This window comes from Ranitomeya variabilis, chromosome 1 (genome assembly GCF_051348905.1).
Source record: "Ranitomeya variabilis isolate aRanVar5 chromosome 1, aRanVar5.hap1, whole genome shotgun sequence".
NCBI lineage: Eukaryota > Metazoa > Chordata > Amphibia > Anura > Dendrobatidae > Ranitomeya > Ranitomeya variabilis.
Genome location: NC_135232.1, coordinates 271,758,116 through 271,771,789, shown reverse-complemented (window position 1 = coordinate 271,771,789; position 13,674 = coordinate 271,758,116). Strand labels below are relative to the sequence as shown.

At 50.3% G+C, this 13,674-nt stretch overlaps 2 protein-coding genes across 5 annotated transcripts in view; one reads left to right on the top strand and one right to left on the bottom strand.

The window, feature by feature from the left end:
- The window catches only part of RSPH14 (radial spoke head 14 homolog), a 324,813-nt gene extending 320,151 nt beyond the window's left edge, over positions 1-4,662 (bottom strand). The window contains exons 1-2 of one of the 4 annotated variants that reach the window (XM_077293829.1): positions 4,546-4,662; positions 3,865-4,081 (exon numbers count right to left, since the gene is read on the bottom strand). In XM_077293829.1, coding sequence (XP_077149944.1) covers positions 3,865-4,063 — 199 coding nt within the window. In that variant the 5' untranslated portion in view covers positions 4,064-4,081; positions 4,546-4,662. Of the gene's footprint in view, positions 1-3,864; positions 4,082-4,176; positions 4,432-4,462; positions 4,508-4,545 lie in introns of those variants that run through there. The other 3 variants (XM_077293812.1, XM_077293803.1, XM_077293821.1) reach the window with 3 other exon arrangements.
- Positions 4,593-13,674, top strand: part of RAB36 (RAB36, member RAS oncogene family) — a 42,071-nt gene continuing 32,989 nt past the window's right edge. The window contains exons 1-2 of the mRNA XM_077293843.1: positions 4,593-4,731; positions 6,779-6,870. Of these exons, the coding sequence (XP_077149958.1) occupies positions 4,672-4,731; positions 6,779-6,870 (152 nt within the window). The 5' untranslated portion in view covers positions 4,593-4,671. The remainder of the gene's footprint in view (positions 4,732-6,778; positions 6,871-13,674) is intronic.

Genomic DNA, 13,674 nt, shown 5'->3' with positions numbered 1-13,674 from the left:
GACCCTAATGGTATCAATGAAAACTACAGCTTGTTATACCATCACATTGAGCAGGTCCGTCATCGGAAAAACAAAAATGTGCTGCCTCTCAGAATTTGAGTACTGTGCCAAATTGTTTTGCAAGGTTTTTTCCCCTGTCTGTAGGCTTGCTACCCTGTACTTAAAATAATAATAACTTAAAAATTAAAAAAAAACAATTACAAATAAGAGTTAAGTGCAAAAATGAGGTTTTCCATCAATTTGTAAAAGTTGGCAAAGAATAGAGCATGTAAGAAGTAAAATACAGAAATCCTCACCCTGGCTGGCACCCCTCGGCTCCAGGGCATGAGGGGTCCCTGCTGCTTCTGCAGAGATCATGTCCCGCTTATCGTTTACGTGACCGCTGCAAGCAATCATCGGCTTTGGCCGTCACGTCAGACATACAAATGTCACCATGGGGACCAGTGATTGCCTGCAGGGGTTAGGTGACTGCAATCACTGCAGACCTCTAAGGGTACGTGTCCACGGTCAGTAAACGCTGCTTGTTTGACGCTGCGCAGAGCTGCAGCGTCAAACACGCAGCGTCCAGATGTTCCAGCATAGTGGAGGGGATTTTTTGAAATCCCGTGTCCACTATGCGTGGAAACCCGCACGCGGCGGGCCTGCGACTCCGGACATGCTGCGCGTCTTTTCAGATCGCAGCATGTCCGTACACCTTGCGAGGACGCAGCGTCCCCACAAGGCATAACACAGGGCCCTATGGGAGGGGGGAGATGATCCCGGATGTGTACAGTTAACACATCCGGCATCATCGCGTCCAAAAAGGGGGCGGGGCTTAGCGCCAAGCGGCTTCGCCGCTCCGGCGATACCGCCGGCCATCCTGACCGTGAACACGCAGCCTAAGGGTATGTGTCCACATTCAGGATTGCATCAGGATTTGGTCAGGATTTTCCATCAGTATTTGTAAGCCAAAACCAGGAGTGGAACAATTAGAGGAAAAGTATAACAGAAACATATGCTCCACTTCTGTATTTATCACCCACTCCTGGTTTTGGCTTACAAATACTGATGGAAAATCCTGACCAAATCCTGATGCAATCCTGAACGTGGACACATACCCTAAGGCCATGTGCACACGTTAAGTATTTTTCGCGTTTTTTTCGCGTTTTTTCACTATAAAAACGTGATAAAAACGCGAAAAAAACGCTTCCATATGCCTCCTATTATTTACAGGGTATTCCGCATTTTTTGTGCAAATGTTGCGATTTTTTCCGCGAAAAAATCGCATCGCGGAAAAAAAGCAACATGTTCATTAAAAATGCGGAATTGCGGGGATTCCGCACACCTAGGAGTCCATTGATCTGCTTACTTCCCGCACGGGGCTGTGCACACCATGCGGGAAGTAAGCAGATTATGTGCGGTTGGTACCCAGGGTGGAGGAGAGGAGACTCTCCTCCACGGACTGGGCACCATATAATTGGTCCAAAAAAAAGAATGAAAATAAAAAATAGTCCTATACTCACCCTCTGATGGCCCGAAGTGTTCCCACCTCTCCGGTGCATGCTCCGGCGTCCGTTCCTATAGATGGTGTGGTTCAGGACCTGTGATGACGTCACAGTGATTGGTCGCGTGACCGCTCATGTGACTCACGCGACCAATCACAAGCCGTGACGTCATCACAGGTCCTGAACCACACCGGCATCTATAGGAACGGACGCCGCTGAGGAGATCGTCTGGGTGAGTATAACCATTTTTTATTTTTTTTATTATTTTTAAACATTCTATCTTTTACTATAGATGCGGCATAGGCTGCATCTATAGTAACAAGTTGGTCACACTTGTCAAACACTATGTTTGACAAGTGTGACCAACTTGTCAGTCAGTTTTCCAAGCGATGCTACAGATCGCTTGGAAAACTTTAGCATTCTGCAAGCTAATTACGCTTGCAGAATGCTAAAAAAACGGGAAAAAAACGGGAAAAAAAACGCAAAAAAAAAAATGCGGATTTCTTGCAGAAAATTTCCGGTTTTCTTCAGGAAATTTCTGCAAGAAATCCGGACGTGTGCACGTGTGCGGACGTTCAGGTTTGCTTCAGGCTTTGGTCAGGATTTTATGCAGGTAAAATCCTGACCAAAAATGCACCTGAGGTCACTGGCAGGTCACCTGCGATGTTCCTGCGTGTTTTGCTCATAGTAGCAACATGCTGCGTTCTGAAAAAACGCACCACATGTGCGTTTTTGTGGGAAAAACGCATGTGTTTTTAATGCACAGTGGAGACGGGATTTCTTTAAAGGGCCACTGTCACCCCCTCCAGCCGTTATAAACTAAAAGAGCCACTTGTGCAGCAGTAATGCTGCAGTCTAACAAGGTGGCTCTTTTAGTTTTTGATTCATTTATTACCTCAATAAAGCGTTTTAAAAATTGGCCACAAATACCAGATATTGTATCTGGAGGCGGTCCGAATCGTCCTCTATCAATCTCCCAACGGCCGTCACTCTTCTCTTCTGGGGATGTGGTCGCCGCCCCGAGCGCTGTTGCTTCTTAAATCCGGCACCTGCGCTGTGCGTGCCTGCCTGGGGCAGGCGCAGTCTTCATTATCCGTCATAGGTCAGATGCAGGGTGCCTGACTGCGCCTGTGCGGGCAGTGCGGCCACCCTGTTCCTGAATCCCCGCCCCGCACTGTGTTATTCATTATGCACAGTGCGGGGCTGGGGTTCCTGGGCATGCGCACTGCGCTTATCAGACGCTCCCCCGCCTTCCAGCGTTGTTCTTTGTGGCTGTTCAAAACGTCGGCAATGAAACCTGTATATTCCGGCAATGCTGGAAGGCGGGGGACCGGGGGAGCGTCTGACAAGCGCAGTGCGCATGCCCAGGAACCCCAGCCCCGCACTGTGCATAATGAATAACACAGTGCGGGCCCCAGGCAGGCACGCACAGCGCAGGCGCCGGATTTAAGAAGCAACAGCGCGAAGGGGGCGGCGACCATCGCCCCTGAAGAGGAGAGTGACGGCAGTTGGGAGATTGATAGAGGACGATTCGGACCGCCTCCTGGTACAATATCTGGTATTTGTGGCCAATTTTTAAAACGCTTTATTGAGGTAATAAATGAATCAAAAACTAAAAGAGCCACCTTGTTAGACTGCAGCATTACTGCTGCACAAGGTGGCTCTTTTAGTTTATAACGGCTGGGGGGGGTGACAGTGACCCTTTAAATCCCCTCCACTATGCTGTAACATCTGGACGCTGCGTTTTTGACGCTGCTGCTCAGTGCTGCGTCAAAAACGCAGCATTTCCTGAACGTGGACACGTACCCTTAAGCTATGTCTCCACGTTCAGGATGGCCGGCGGTATCGCCGCAGCGGCGAAGCCGCTCGGCGCTAAGCCCCGCCCCCTTTCTGGGACGCGATCATGCCGGATGTGTTAACTCTTCACATCCGGGATCATCTCCCCCCCTCCCATAGGGCCCTGTGATATGCCTTGCGGGGACGCTGCGTCCCCGCAAGGTGTACGGGTATGCTGCGATCTGAAAAGACGCGCAGCATGTCCGGAGTCGCAGGGCCGCCGCGTGCGGGTTTCCACGCATAGTGGAGACGGGATTTCAGAAAATCCCCTCCACTATGCTGGAACATCTGGACGCTGCTTGTTTGACGCTGCAGCTCTGCGCAGCGTCAAACAAGCAGCGTTTCCTGACCGTGGAAACATACCCTTAGGTATACCTAAACATACCCTTAATGGTCCCGTTCATCTCTATGGATGCGGCGTGTTCGCGGACCACGAATGGTGATCTCTTGGGGGGCCATAAGGAGATCCCAGGGATTTATCGTGTGGAATTACCAGACACATTTTACCCAGATGACTTCGAGAAGACGTGACCTCGCGACGTACCCAGTTGTACGGCCTGGTAGACGTTCTCCGGATCGTGCAGCAGGTCGCACACCGCCATCAGTGCCCGCTGCCTGGTGAGTAGGGCGGGGGCCCTCAGCTCCTCGTTTAGTTTGGGTAATGCCCTGTCTCCAAAGGCAACAGCTGCTTTAGTGGGGTCGATGTTAGGGGGCAGGTAGGGAGAGCTCCTCGCAGCAGCCATTGTACAGTCGTCTGTGTCCTAGGGGAAAAGCAGGGGGTTACTGGGTAGCACTGCGCTGCCCGTCCTGCAGGGGGCGCACGGCGGGGTACGAGTCTCTCTGTTATGGGGCTCACCCGTCAGCTGTGTCCGACCCCAGCACCTGCCTGCACTCCGCAGCTTGACACAGGGCAGCGTACTACGGTTACCAAGCAACCAGGAGCCGAACGCGGCGTGCGCGGTGAAGAATACTACTTTACGTAAGCGTAGAGCATTCACTTCTGCTAGCTACGCAATAAGCGCAAACAGGAAAATGCGCCTCTGTCATTACCGCAGTGATGGGACCGCCCAGTGCTTGTACACTTCTGGCACTTTTACCGGCTCCTGTATAAAACAGGAGGCAGCCGGTCCGGTCATACTCACCGAGGAAAACCGTCCTAGAAAGTTAATGTGTAAGCCCCGCCCAATAACCAACTATACTGTCCCTCCCCCAAGCCGTCTGTTACCTTCAAACCACGCCCATAGCTTGCCAGCCGTTGTCTTGGTAACGCTGCCCTGACAAATCCGCTACCCCAGAACCGTAACCCGCCGCGTCCCCAGAGGCCGAGCCAGAAGGGACCTGCCAGCCCAGCATGCAGAACCAGCCGGTGTCCCCGGTGCCCAGAGACAGGCTCATCTGCCACATGCCCAAGGCGAGTACCCGCTGCGTCCGCCCGTGCGTCCTGTGGGCACTGTGCTCAGCGATTGGCACCCTGTGTGCACTGTGCTCAGCGATTGGCACCCTGTGTGCACTGTGCTCAGCGATTGGCACCCTGTGTGCGGGATCCATAGGATCCCAGAGTGCCCGAGTCTGTGGGTTACTGCTGCTCTTTCCATTAGTCTCTTCTGTAAATGGCTACAACTGCGCTGTGCTTCACAATTCTCCAAACCAGAGAGAGATTTTATGTTATTGTTTAGAGCTGGTTGCCTAGGTTACCGTCCACTGCTGCAGGGTGTTAGAGGTGGCCGAACATGTGCAGTGCTTTCCTATAGAGCTTGTAAGCACACTCTTAGTTCAGTGATCCAGCCATATTAAAGGGAATCTGTCAGCAGGTTTTTGTTACCTCCTCTGACACCAGCATAATGTAGGAAAAGAGACCCTGAATCCAGTGGTGTAACTTGGTGCAGCATTTGTGACACAATCAGAGCTTTTAGATTTAACAATGCAGCAGAGCTGAGAAAGCTAACCCCACCCACACCACAGTAGCCCCGCCCACACCAGGCTCTCTATATACAATGTATATAGACAGTGAGCTGCTTATCACAGGAGGGGGCGGAGTCGGTCTAGCATACACACACCAGCTTGTCACAGCAATGTTAATCACTAACTATTTAAACCTTCAGTCTGAATAAGCAACAGCACACAGCCGGACATGTGACACATCATTGAGTTCAGTGTTTTAACCCCTACCACACGCTGAGCTCAGATTACATAGCAAAAACTTGAATACAGATTCCCTCCAGTGCTCCGCAGGCTAAGGCTACTTTCACACTAGCGTCGGACGACGCACGACGAATTGCATCGTTGCGACGTACCGACGCTAGCAGTGAATGCGCCGCACAACGGGGGCAGCGGATGCTGTTTTTCAACGCATCCGCTGCCCCATTGTGAGGTGCGGGGAGGAGGGGGCGGAGTTTCGGCAATGCATGCGTGGTCAGAAAAGACGGGAACGACGCACTAAAAAAAGTTACAAGCAACGTTTTTTGGTGGCGACGGTCCGACGCAACCATCGCACGCCGGTTGCGACGTGTGGCAATGCGTCGCTAATGCAAGTCAATGGAGAAAAAACGCATCCTGCAAGCACTTTTGCAGGATGCGTTTTTTCTGCAAAACGACGCATAGCGACGTGCAGTGCACGACGCTAGTGTGAAAGTAGCCAAAGCTGCCTCGAAAAGGAGCATCTGAGACAGCACAGGCAAATTGTTAAGCAGGAAGTGGGGAGCAGTGCGCCTCAAGAATGACAATGAGACAACCCCTATGGGGGCGCAGTCAGATTTCCGTATAATGCTCAGTCTAGCCACGGCTCTCCTGACCCGAGCTCATATATAGTGAGGAGTAATGCTTCTAAAAGCAAAAGGAGTCACACTTTGCCCCAGATTCCTCACTCCGCTCCAGCTCTGCCACTTCGATGGTACTCGTCAGATCAGAAGAGAAGACTGTCCAGCGACCAAGCACCTGATCTTTCTGTGAGGTAAAACATGTTTTTAAACAGGCAGGGAAATGTTTTACCTCACAGAAAGACTCAGCTGTGATCCCGTGTTGTAATGTCTGTATTCTCTTTTCCTTCCCCCCCCCCCCCCCGCCCAGGAGCTGTGGTATGATCAGACCATATTCCTTCATGGTCAGACACGGGCATTACACAGGACACAGCAGGGGCACATGTATAAGATTATCTCAGCACAGGGACATTTTATTTAACACATCCGAATGTGACACTTATTTATTACAAGCTCCATTGATTAGAGTGTACTTTATGGGAAAGCCCTTTAAGTTTTACGGACGCAGGAGCAGGAAACCCCTTTAAACATCCTAGGTTTCAGTCTGTATTAGGGGAACTGACCTTGCCGGAGGCTGATGTGCTGCTTTTTGTCTCCCTTGCTGCAGCGTCCTTAACCATTGCCTGGACACCATGCCGGCTCTATTGTAGAAGTCTTAGTGAATGTGTTCTCACCAGATTCTCCACGCTTTCTCCCTTTCAGTGTTACACAGCAGAGTCTTGCCTCCAGTATAAAACTCATTTTGATGCGGTAGTGAAGAGCGCTTGTCAGCAACGCCATGCCGGGAACTTTGGGTGAGGTTACATTTTAATCTATACTTAAAAAAACCTAAGCTGGGTCACACCACAAATTGTTGTGTCGCAAGTATCTCATGTCATTATCATGTCTGTGACTTCAAAATGATACCATAAGACATGAGTTATATGAGTTAGAAGACAATTTGTGTTACAAAGCCTGAAAACTGGGTTGAAAGTGAGTGAATACCAATGTCACACTGCCTATTTATCTCATTACTGATATAGCACCAACATATTCTGTAATGCTGTACACTAAACTGGCAGATGATGGTAATTAAAGTTGCGTGGCTTTCTTAACTCCTGGAATAATTGGAGAATTGTCTCTAAAAAGAGCACTTTTTATAAGACTATACAGAAAATGACTGCGGTGCGGATTATGGGATCCAGGTGTAATTGCTGCCTCTCTAGCTACACCACTCAGGTGTGGAGTAAGATCCAGGTGTAATTGCTGCCTCTCTAGCTACACCACTCAGGTGTGGAGTAAGATCCAGGTGTAATTGCTGCCTCTCTAGCTACACCGCTCAGGTGTGGAGTAAGATCCAGATGTAATTGCTGCCTCTCTAGCTACACCGCTCAGGTGTGGAGTAAGATCCAGGTGTAATTGCTGCCTCTCTAGCTACACCGCTCAGGTGTGGAGTAAGATCCAGATGTAATTGCTGCCTCTCTAGCTACACCGCTCAGGTGTGGAGTAAGATCCAGGTGTAATTGCTGCCTCTCTAGCTACACCGCTCAGATGTGGAGTAAGATCCAGGTGTAATTGCTGCCTCTCTAGCTACACCACTCAGGTGTGGAGTAAGATCCAGGTGTAATTGCTGCCTCTCTAGCTACACTGCTCAGGTGTGGAGTAAGATCCAGGTGTAATTGCTGCCTCTCTAGCTACACCGCTCAGGTGTGGAGTAAGATCCAGGTGTAATTGCTGCCTCTTTATCTACACCACTCATGTGTGGAGTAAGATCCAGGTGTAATTGCTGCCTCTCTAGCTACACCGCTCAGGTGTGGAGTAAGATCCAGGTGTAATTGCTGCCTCTCTAGCTACACCGCTCAGGTGTGGAGTAAGATCCAGGTGTAATTGCTGTCTCTCTAGCTACACCGCTCAGGTGTAGAGTAAGATCCAGGTGTAATTGCTGCCTCTCTAGCTACACTGCTCAGGTGTGCAGTAAGATCCAGGTGTAATTGCTGCCTCTCTAGCTACACCGCTCAGGTGTGGAGTAAGATCCAGGTGTAATTGCTGCCTCTTTATCTACACCACTCATGTGTGGAGTAAGATCCAGGTGTAATTGCTGCCTCTCTAGCTACACCGCTCAGGTGTGGAGTAAGATCCAGGTGTAATTGCTGCCTCTCTAGCTACACCGCTCAGGTGTGGAGTAAGATCCAGGTGTAATTGCTGCCTCTCTAGCTACACCGCTCAGATGTGGAGTAAGATCCAGATGTAATTGCTGCCTCTCTAGCTACACCGCTCATGTGTGGAGTAAGATCCAGGTGTAATTGCTGCCTCTCTAGCTACACCGCTCAGGTGTAGAGTAAGATCCAGGTGTAATTGCTGCCTCTCTAGCTACACCGCTCAGGTGTGCAGTAAGATCCAGGTGTAATTGCTGTCTCTCTAGCTACACCGCTCAGGTGTAGAGTAAGATCCAGGTGTAATTGCTGCCTCTCTAGCTACACCGCTCAGGTGTGGAGTAAGATCCAGGTGTAATTGCTGCCTCTCTAGCTACACCGCTCAGGTGTGGAGTAAGATCCAGGTGTAATTGCTGCCTCTCTAGCTACACCGCTCAGGTGTGCAGTAAGATCCAGGTGTAATTGCTGTCTCTCTAGCTACACCGCTCAGGTGTAGAGTAAGATCCAGGTGTAATTGCTGCCTCTCTAGCTACACCGCTCAGGTGTGCAGTAAGATCCAGGTGTAATTGCTGTCTCTCTAGCTACACCGCTCAGGTGTAGAGTAAGATCCAGGTGTAATTGCTGCCTCTCTAGCTACACCGCTCAGGTGTGGAGTAAGATCCAGGTGTAATTGCTGCCTCTCTAGCTACACCGCTCAGGTGTGGAGTAAGATCCAGGTGTAATTGCTGCCTCTTTATCTACACCACTCATGTGTGGAGTAAGATCCAGGTGTAATTGCTGCCTCTCTAGCTACACCGCTCAGGTGTGGAGTAAGATCCAGGTGTAATTGCTGCCTCTCTAGCTACACCGCTCAGGTGTGGAGTAAGATCCAGGTGTAATTGCTGCCTCTCTAGCTACACCGCTCAGATGTGGAGTAAGATCCAGATGTAATTGCTGCCTCTCTAGCTACACCGCTCATGTGTGGAGTAAGATCCAGGTGTAATTGCTGCCTCTCTAGCTACACCGCTCAGGTGTAGAGTAAGATCCAGGTGTAATTGCTACCTCTCTAGCTACACCGCTCAGGTGTGCAGTAAGATCCAGGTGTAATTGCTGTCTCTCTAGCTACACCGCTCAGGTGTAGAGTAAGATCCAGGTGTAATTGCTGCCTCTCTAGCTACACCGCTCAGGTGTGGAGTAAGATCCAGGTGTAATTGCTGCCTCTCTAGCTACACCGCTCAGGTGTGGAGTAAGATCCAGGTGTAATTGCTGCCTCTCTAGCTACACCGCTCAGGTGTGCAGTAAGATCCAGGTGTAATTGCTGTCTCTCTAGCTACACCGCTCAGGTGTAGAGTAAGATCCAGGTGTAATTGCTGCCTCTCTAGCTACACCGCTCAGGTGTAGAGTAAGATCCAGGTGTAATTGCTGCCTCTCTAGCTACACCGCTCAGGTGTGGAGTAAGATCCAGGTGTAATTGCTGCCTCTCTAGCTACACCGCTCAGGTGTGGAGTAAGATCCAGGTGTAATTGCTACCTCTCTAGCTACACCGCTCAGGTGTGCAGTAAGATCCAGGTGTAATTGCTGTCTCTCTAGCTACACCGCTCAGGTGTGGAGTAAGATCCAGGTGTAATTGCTGCCTCTCTAGCTACACCGCTCAGGTGTAGAGTAAGATCCAGGTGTAATTGCTGTCTCTCTAGCTACACCGCTCAGGTGTGCAGTAAGATCCAGGTGTAATTGCTGCCTCTCTAGCTACACTGCTCAGATGTAGAGTAAGATCCAGGTGTAATTGCTGCCTCTCTAGCTACACCGCTCATGTGTGGAGTAAGATCCAGGTGTAATTGCTGCCTCTCTAGCTACACCGCTCATGTGTGGAGTAAGATCCAGGTGTAATTGCTGCCTCTCTAGCTACACCGCTCAGGTGTGCAGTAAGATCCAGGTGTAATTGCTGTCTCTCTAGCTACACCGCTCAGGTGTAGAGTAAGATCCAGGTGTAATTGCTGCCTCTCTAGCTACACCGCTCAGGTGTGGAGTAAGATCCAGGTGTAATTGCTGCCTCTCTAGCTACACCGCTCAGGTGTGGAGTAAGATCCAGGTGTAATTGCTGCCTCTCTAGCTACAGCGCTCAGGTGTGGAGTAAGATCCAGGTGTAATTGCTGCCTCTCTAGCTACAGCGCTCAGGTGTGGAGTAAGATCCAGGTGTAATTGCTGCCTCTCTAGCTACAGCGCTCAGGTGTGGAGTAAGATCCAGGTGTAATTGCTGCCTCTCTAGCTACACCGCTCAGATGTAGAGTAAGATCCAGGTGTAATTGCTGCCTCTCTAGCTACACCGCTCAGGTGTGGAGTAAGATCCAGGTGTAATTGCTGCCTCTCTAGCTACACCGCTCAGGTGTGGAGTAAGATCCAGGTGTAATTGCTGCCTCTCTAGCTACACCGCTCAGGTGTGGAGTAAGATCCAGGTGTAATTGCTGCCTCTCTAGCTACACCGCTCAGTTGTAGAGTAAGATCCAGATGTTATTGTTGCCTCTCTAGCTACACCGCTCATGTGTGGAGTAAGATCCAGGTGTAATTGCTGCCTCTTTATCTACACCACTCATGTGTGGAGTAAGATCCAGGTGTAATTGCTGCCTCTCTAGCTACACCGCTCAGGTGTGCAGTAAGATCCAGGTGTAATTGCTGTCTCTCTAGCTACACCGCTCAGGTGTAGAGTAAGATCCAGGTGTAATTGCTGCCTCTCTAGCTACACCGCTCAGGTGTGGAGTAAGATCCAGGTGTAATTGCTGCCTCTCTAGCTACACCGCTCAGGTGTGGAGTAAGATCCAGGTGTAATTGCTGCCTCTCTAGCTACAGCGCTCAGGTGTGGAGTAAGATCCAGGTGTAATTGCTGCCTCTCTAGCTACAGCGCTCAGGTGTGGAGTAAGATCCAGGTGTAATTGCTGCCTCTCTAGCTACAGCGCTCAGGTGTGGAGTAAGATCCAGGTGTAATTGCTGCCTCTCTAGCTACACCGCTCAGATGTAGAGTAAGATCCAGGTGTAATTGCTGCCTCTCTAGCTACACCGCTCAGGTGTGGAGTAAGATCCAGGTGTAATTGCTGCCTCTCTAGCTACACCGCTCAGGTGTGGAGTAAGATCCAGGTGTAATTGCTGCCTCTCTAGCTACACCGCTCAGGTGTGGAGTAAGATCCAGGTGTAATTGCTGCCTCTCTAGCTACACCGCTCAGGTGTAGAGTAAGATCCAGGTGTAATTGCTGCCTCTCTAGCTACACCGCTCAGGTGTGCAGTAAGATCCAGGTGTAATTGCTGCCTCTCTAGCTACACCGCTCAGGTGTGGAGTAAGATCCAGGTGTAATTGCTGCCTCTCTAGCTACACCGCTCAGTTGTAGAGTAAGATCCAGATGTTATTGTTGCCTCTCTAGCTACACCGCTCATGTGTGGAGTAAGATCCAGGTGTAATTGCTGCCTCTTTATCTACACCACTCATGTGTGGAGTAAGATCCAGGTGTAATTGCTGCCTCTCTAGCTACACCGCTCAGGTGTGGAGTAAGATCCAGGTGTAATTGCTGCCTCTCTAGCTACACCGCTCAGGTGTGCAGTAAGATCCAGGTGTAATTGCTGTCTCTCTAGCTACACCGCTCAGGTGTAGAGTAAGATCCAGGTGTAATTGCTGCCTCTCTAGCTACACCGCTCAGGTGTGGAGTAAGATCCAGGTGTAATTGCTGCCTCTCTAGCTACACCGCTCAGGTGTGGAGTAAGATCCAGGTGTAATTGCTGCCTCTCTAGCTACACCACTCAGGTGTGGAGTAAGATCCAGGTGTAATTGCTGTCTCTCTAGCTACACCGCTCAGGTGTGGAGTAAGATCCAGGTGTAATTGCTGTCTCTCTAGCTACACCGCTCAGGTGTGGAGTAAGATCCAGGTGTAATTGCTGTCTCTCTAGCTACACCGCTCAGGTGTGGAGTAAGATCCAGGTGTAATTGCTGCCTCTCTAGCTACACCGCTCAGGTGTGGAGTAAGATCCAGATGTAATTGCTGCCTCTCTAGCTACACCGCTCATGTGTGGAGTAAGATCCAGATGTAATTGCTGCCTCTCTAGCTACACCGCTCATGTGTGGAGTAAGATCCAGGTGTAATTGCTGCCTCTCTAGCTACACCGCTCAGGTGTGGAGTAAGATCCAGGTGTAATTGCTGCCTCTCTAGCTACACCGCTCAGGTGTGCAGTAAGATCCAGGTGTAATTGCTGTCTCTCTAGCTACACCGCTCAGGTGTAGAGTAAGATCCAGGTGTAATTGCTGCCTCTCTAGCTACACCGCTCAGGTGTGGAGTAAGATCCAGGTGTAATTGCTGCCTCTCTAGCTACACCGCTCAGGTGTGGAGTAAGATCCAGGTGTTATTACTGCCTCTCTAGCTACACCGCTCAGGTGTGGAGTAAGATCCAGGTGTAATTGCTGCCTCTCTAGCTACACCGCTCAGGTGTAGAGTAAGATCCAGGTGTAATTGCTGCCTCTCTAGCTACACCGCTCAGGTGTGGAGTAAGATCCAGGTGTAATTACTGCCTCTCTAGCTACACCGCTCAGGTGTGGAGTAAGATCCAGGTGTAATTGCTGCCTCTCTAGCTACAGCGCTCAGGTGTGGAGTAAGATCCAGGTGTAATTGCTGCCTCTCTAGCTACAGCGCTCAGGTGTGGAGTAAGATCCAGGTGTAATTGCTGCCTCTCTAGCTACAGCGCTCAGGTGTGGAGTAAGATCCAGGTGTAATTGCTGCCTCTCTAGCTACACCGCTCAGATGTAGAGTAAGATCCAGGTGTAATTGCTGCCTCTCTAGCTACACCGCTCAGGTGTGGAGTAAGATCCAGGTGTAATTGCTGCCTCTCTAGCTACACCGCTCAGGTGTGGAGTAAGATCCAGGTGTAATTGCTGCCTCTCTAGCTACACTGCTCAGGTGTGGAGTAAGATCCAGGTGTAATTGCTGCCTCTCTAGCTACACCGCTCAGTTGTAGAGTAAGATCCAGATGTTATTGTTGCCTCTCTAGCTACACCGCTCATGTGTGGAGTAAGATCCAGGTGTAATTGCTGCCTCTTTATCTACACCACTCATGTGTGGAGTAAGATCCAGGTGTAATTGCTGCCTCTCTAGCTACACCGCTCAGGTGTGGAGTAAGATCCAGGTGTAATTGCTGCCTCTCTAGCTACACCGCTCAGGTGTGCAGTAAGATCCAGGTGTAATTGCTGTCTCTCTAGCTACACCGCTCAGGTGTAGAGTAAGATCCAGGTGTAATTGCTGCCTCTCTAGCTACACCGCTCAGGTGTGGAGTAAGATCCAGGTGTAATTGCTGCCTCTCTAGCTACACCGCTCAGGTGTGGAGTAAGATCCAGGTGTAATTGCTGCCTCTCTAGCTACACCACTCAGGTGTGGAGTAAGATCCAGGTGTAATTGCTGTCTCTCTAGCTACACCGCTCAGGTGTGGAGTAAGATCCAGGTGTAATTGCTGTCTCTC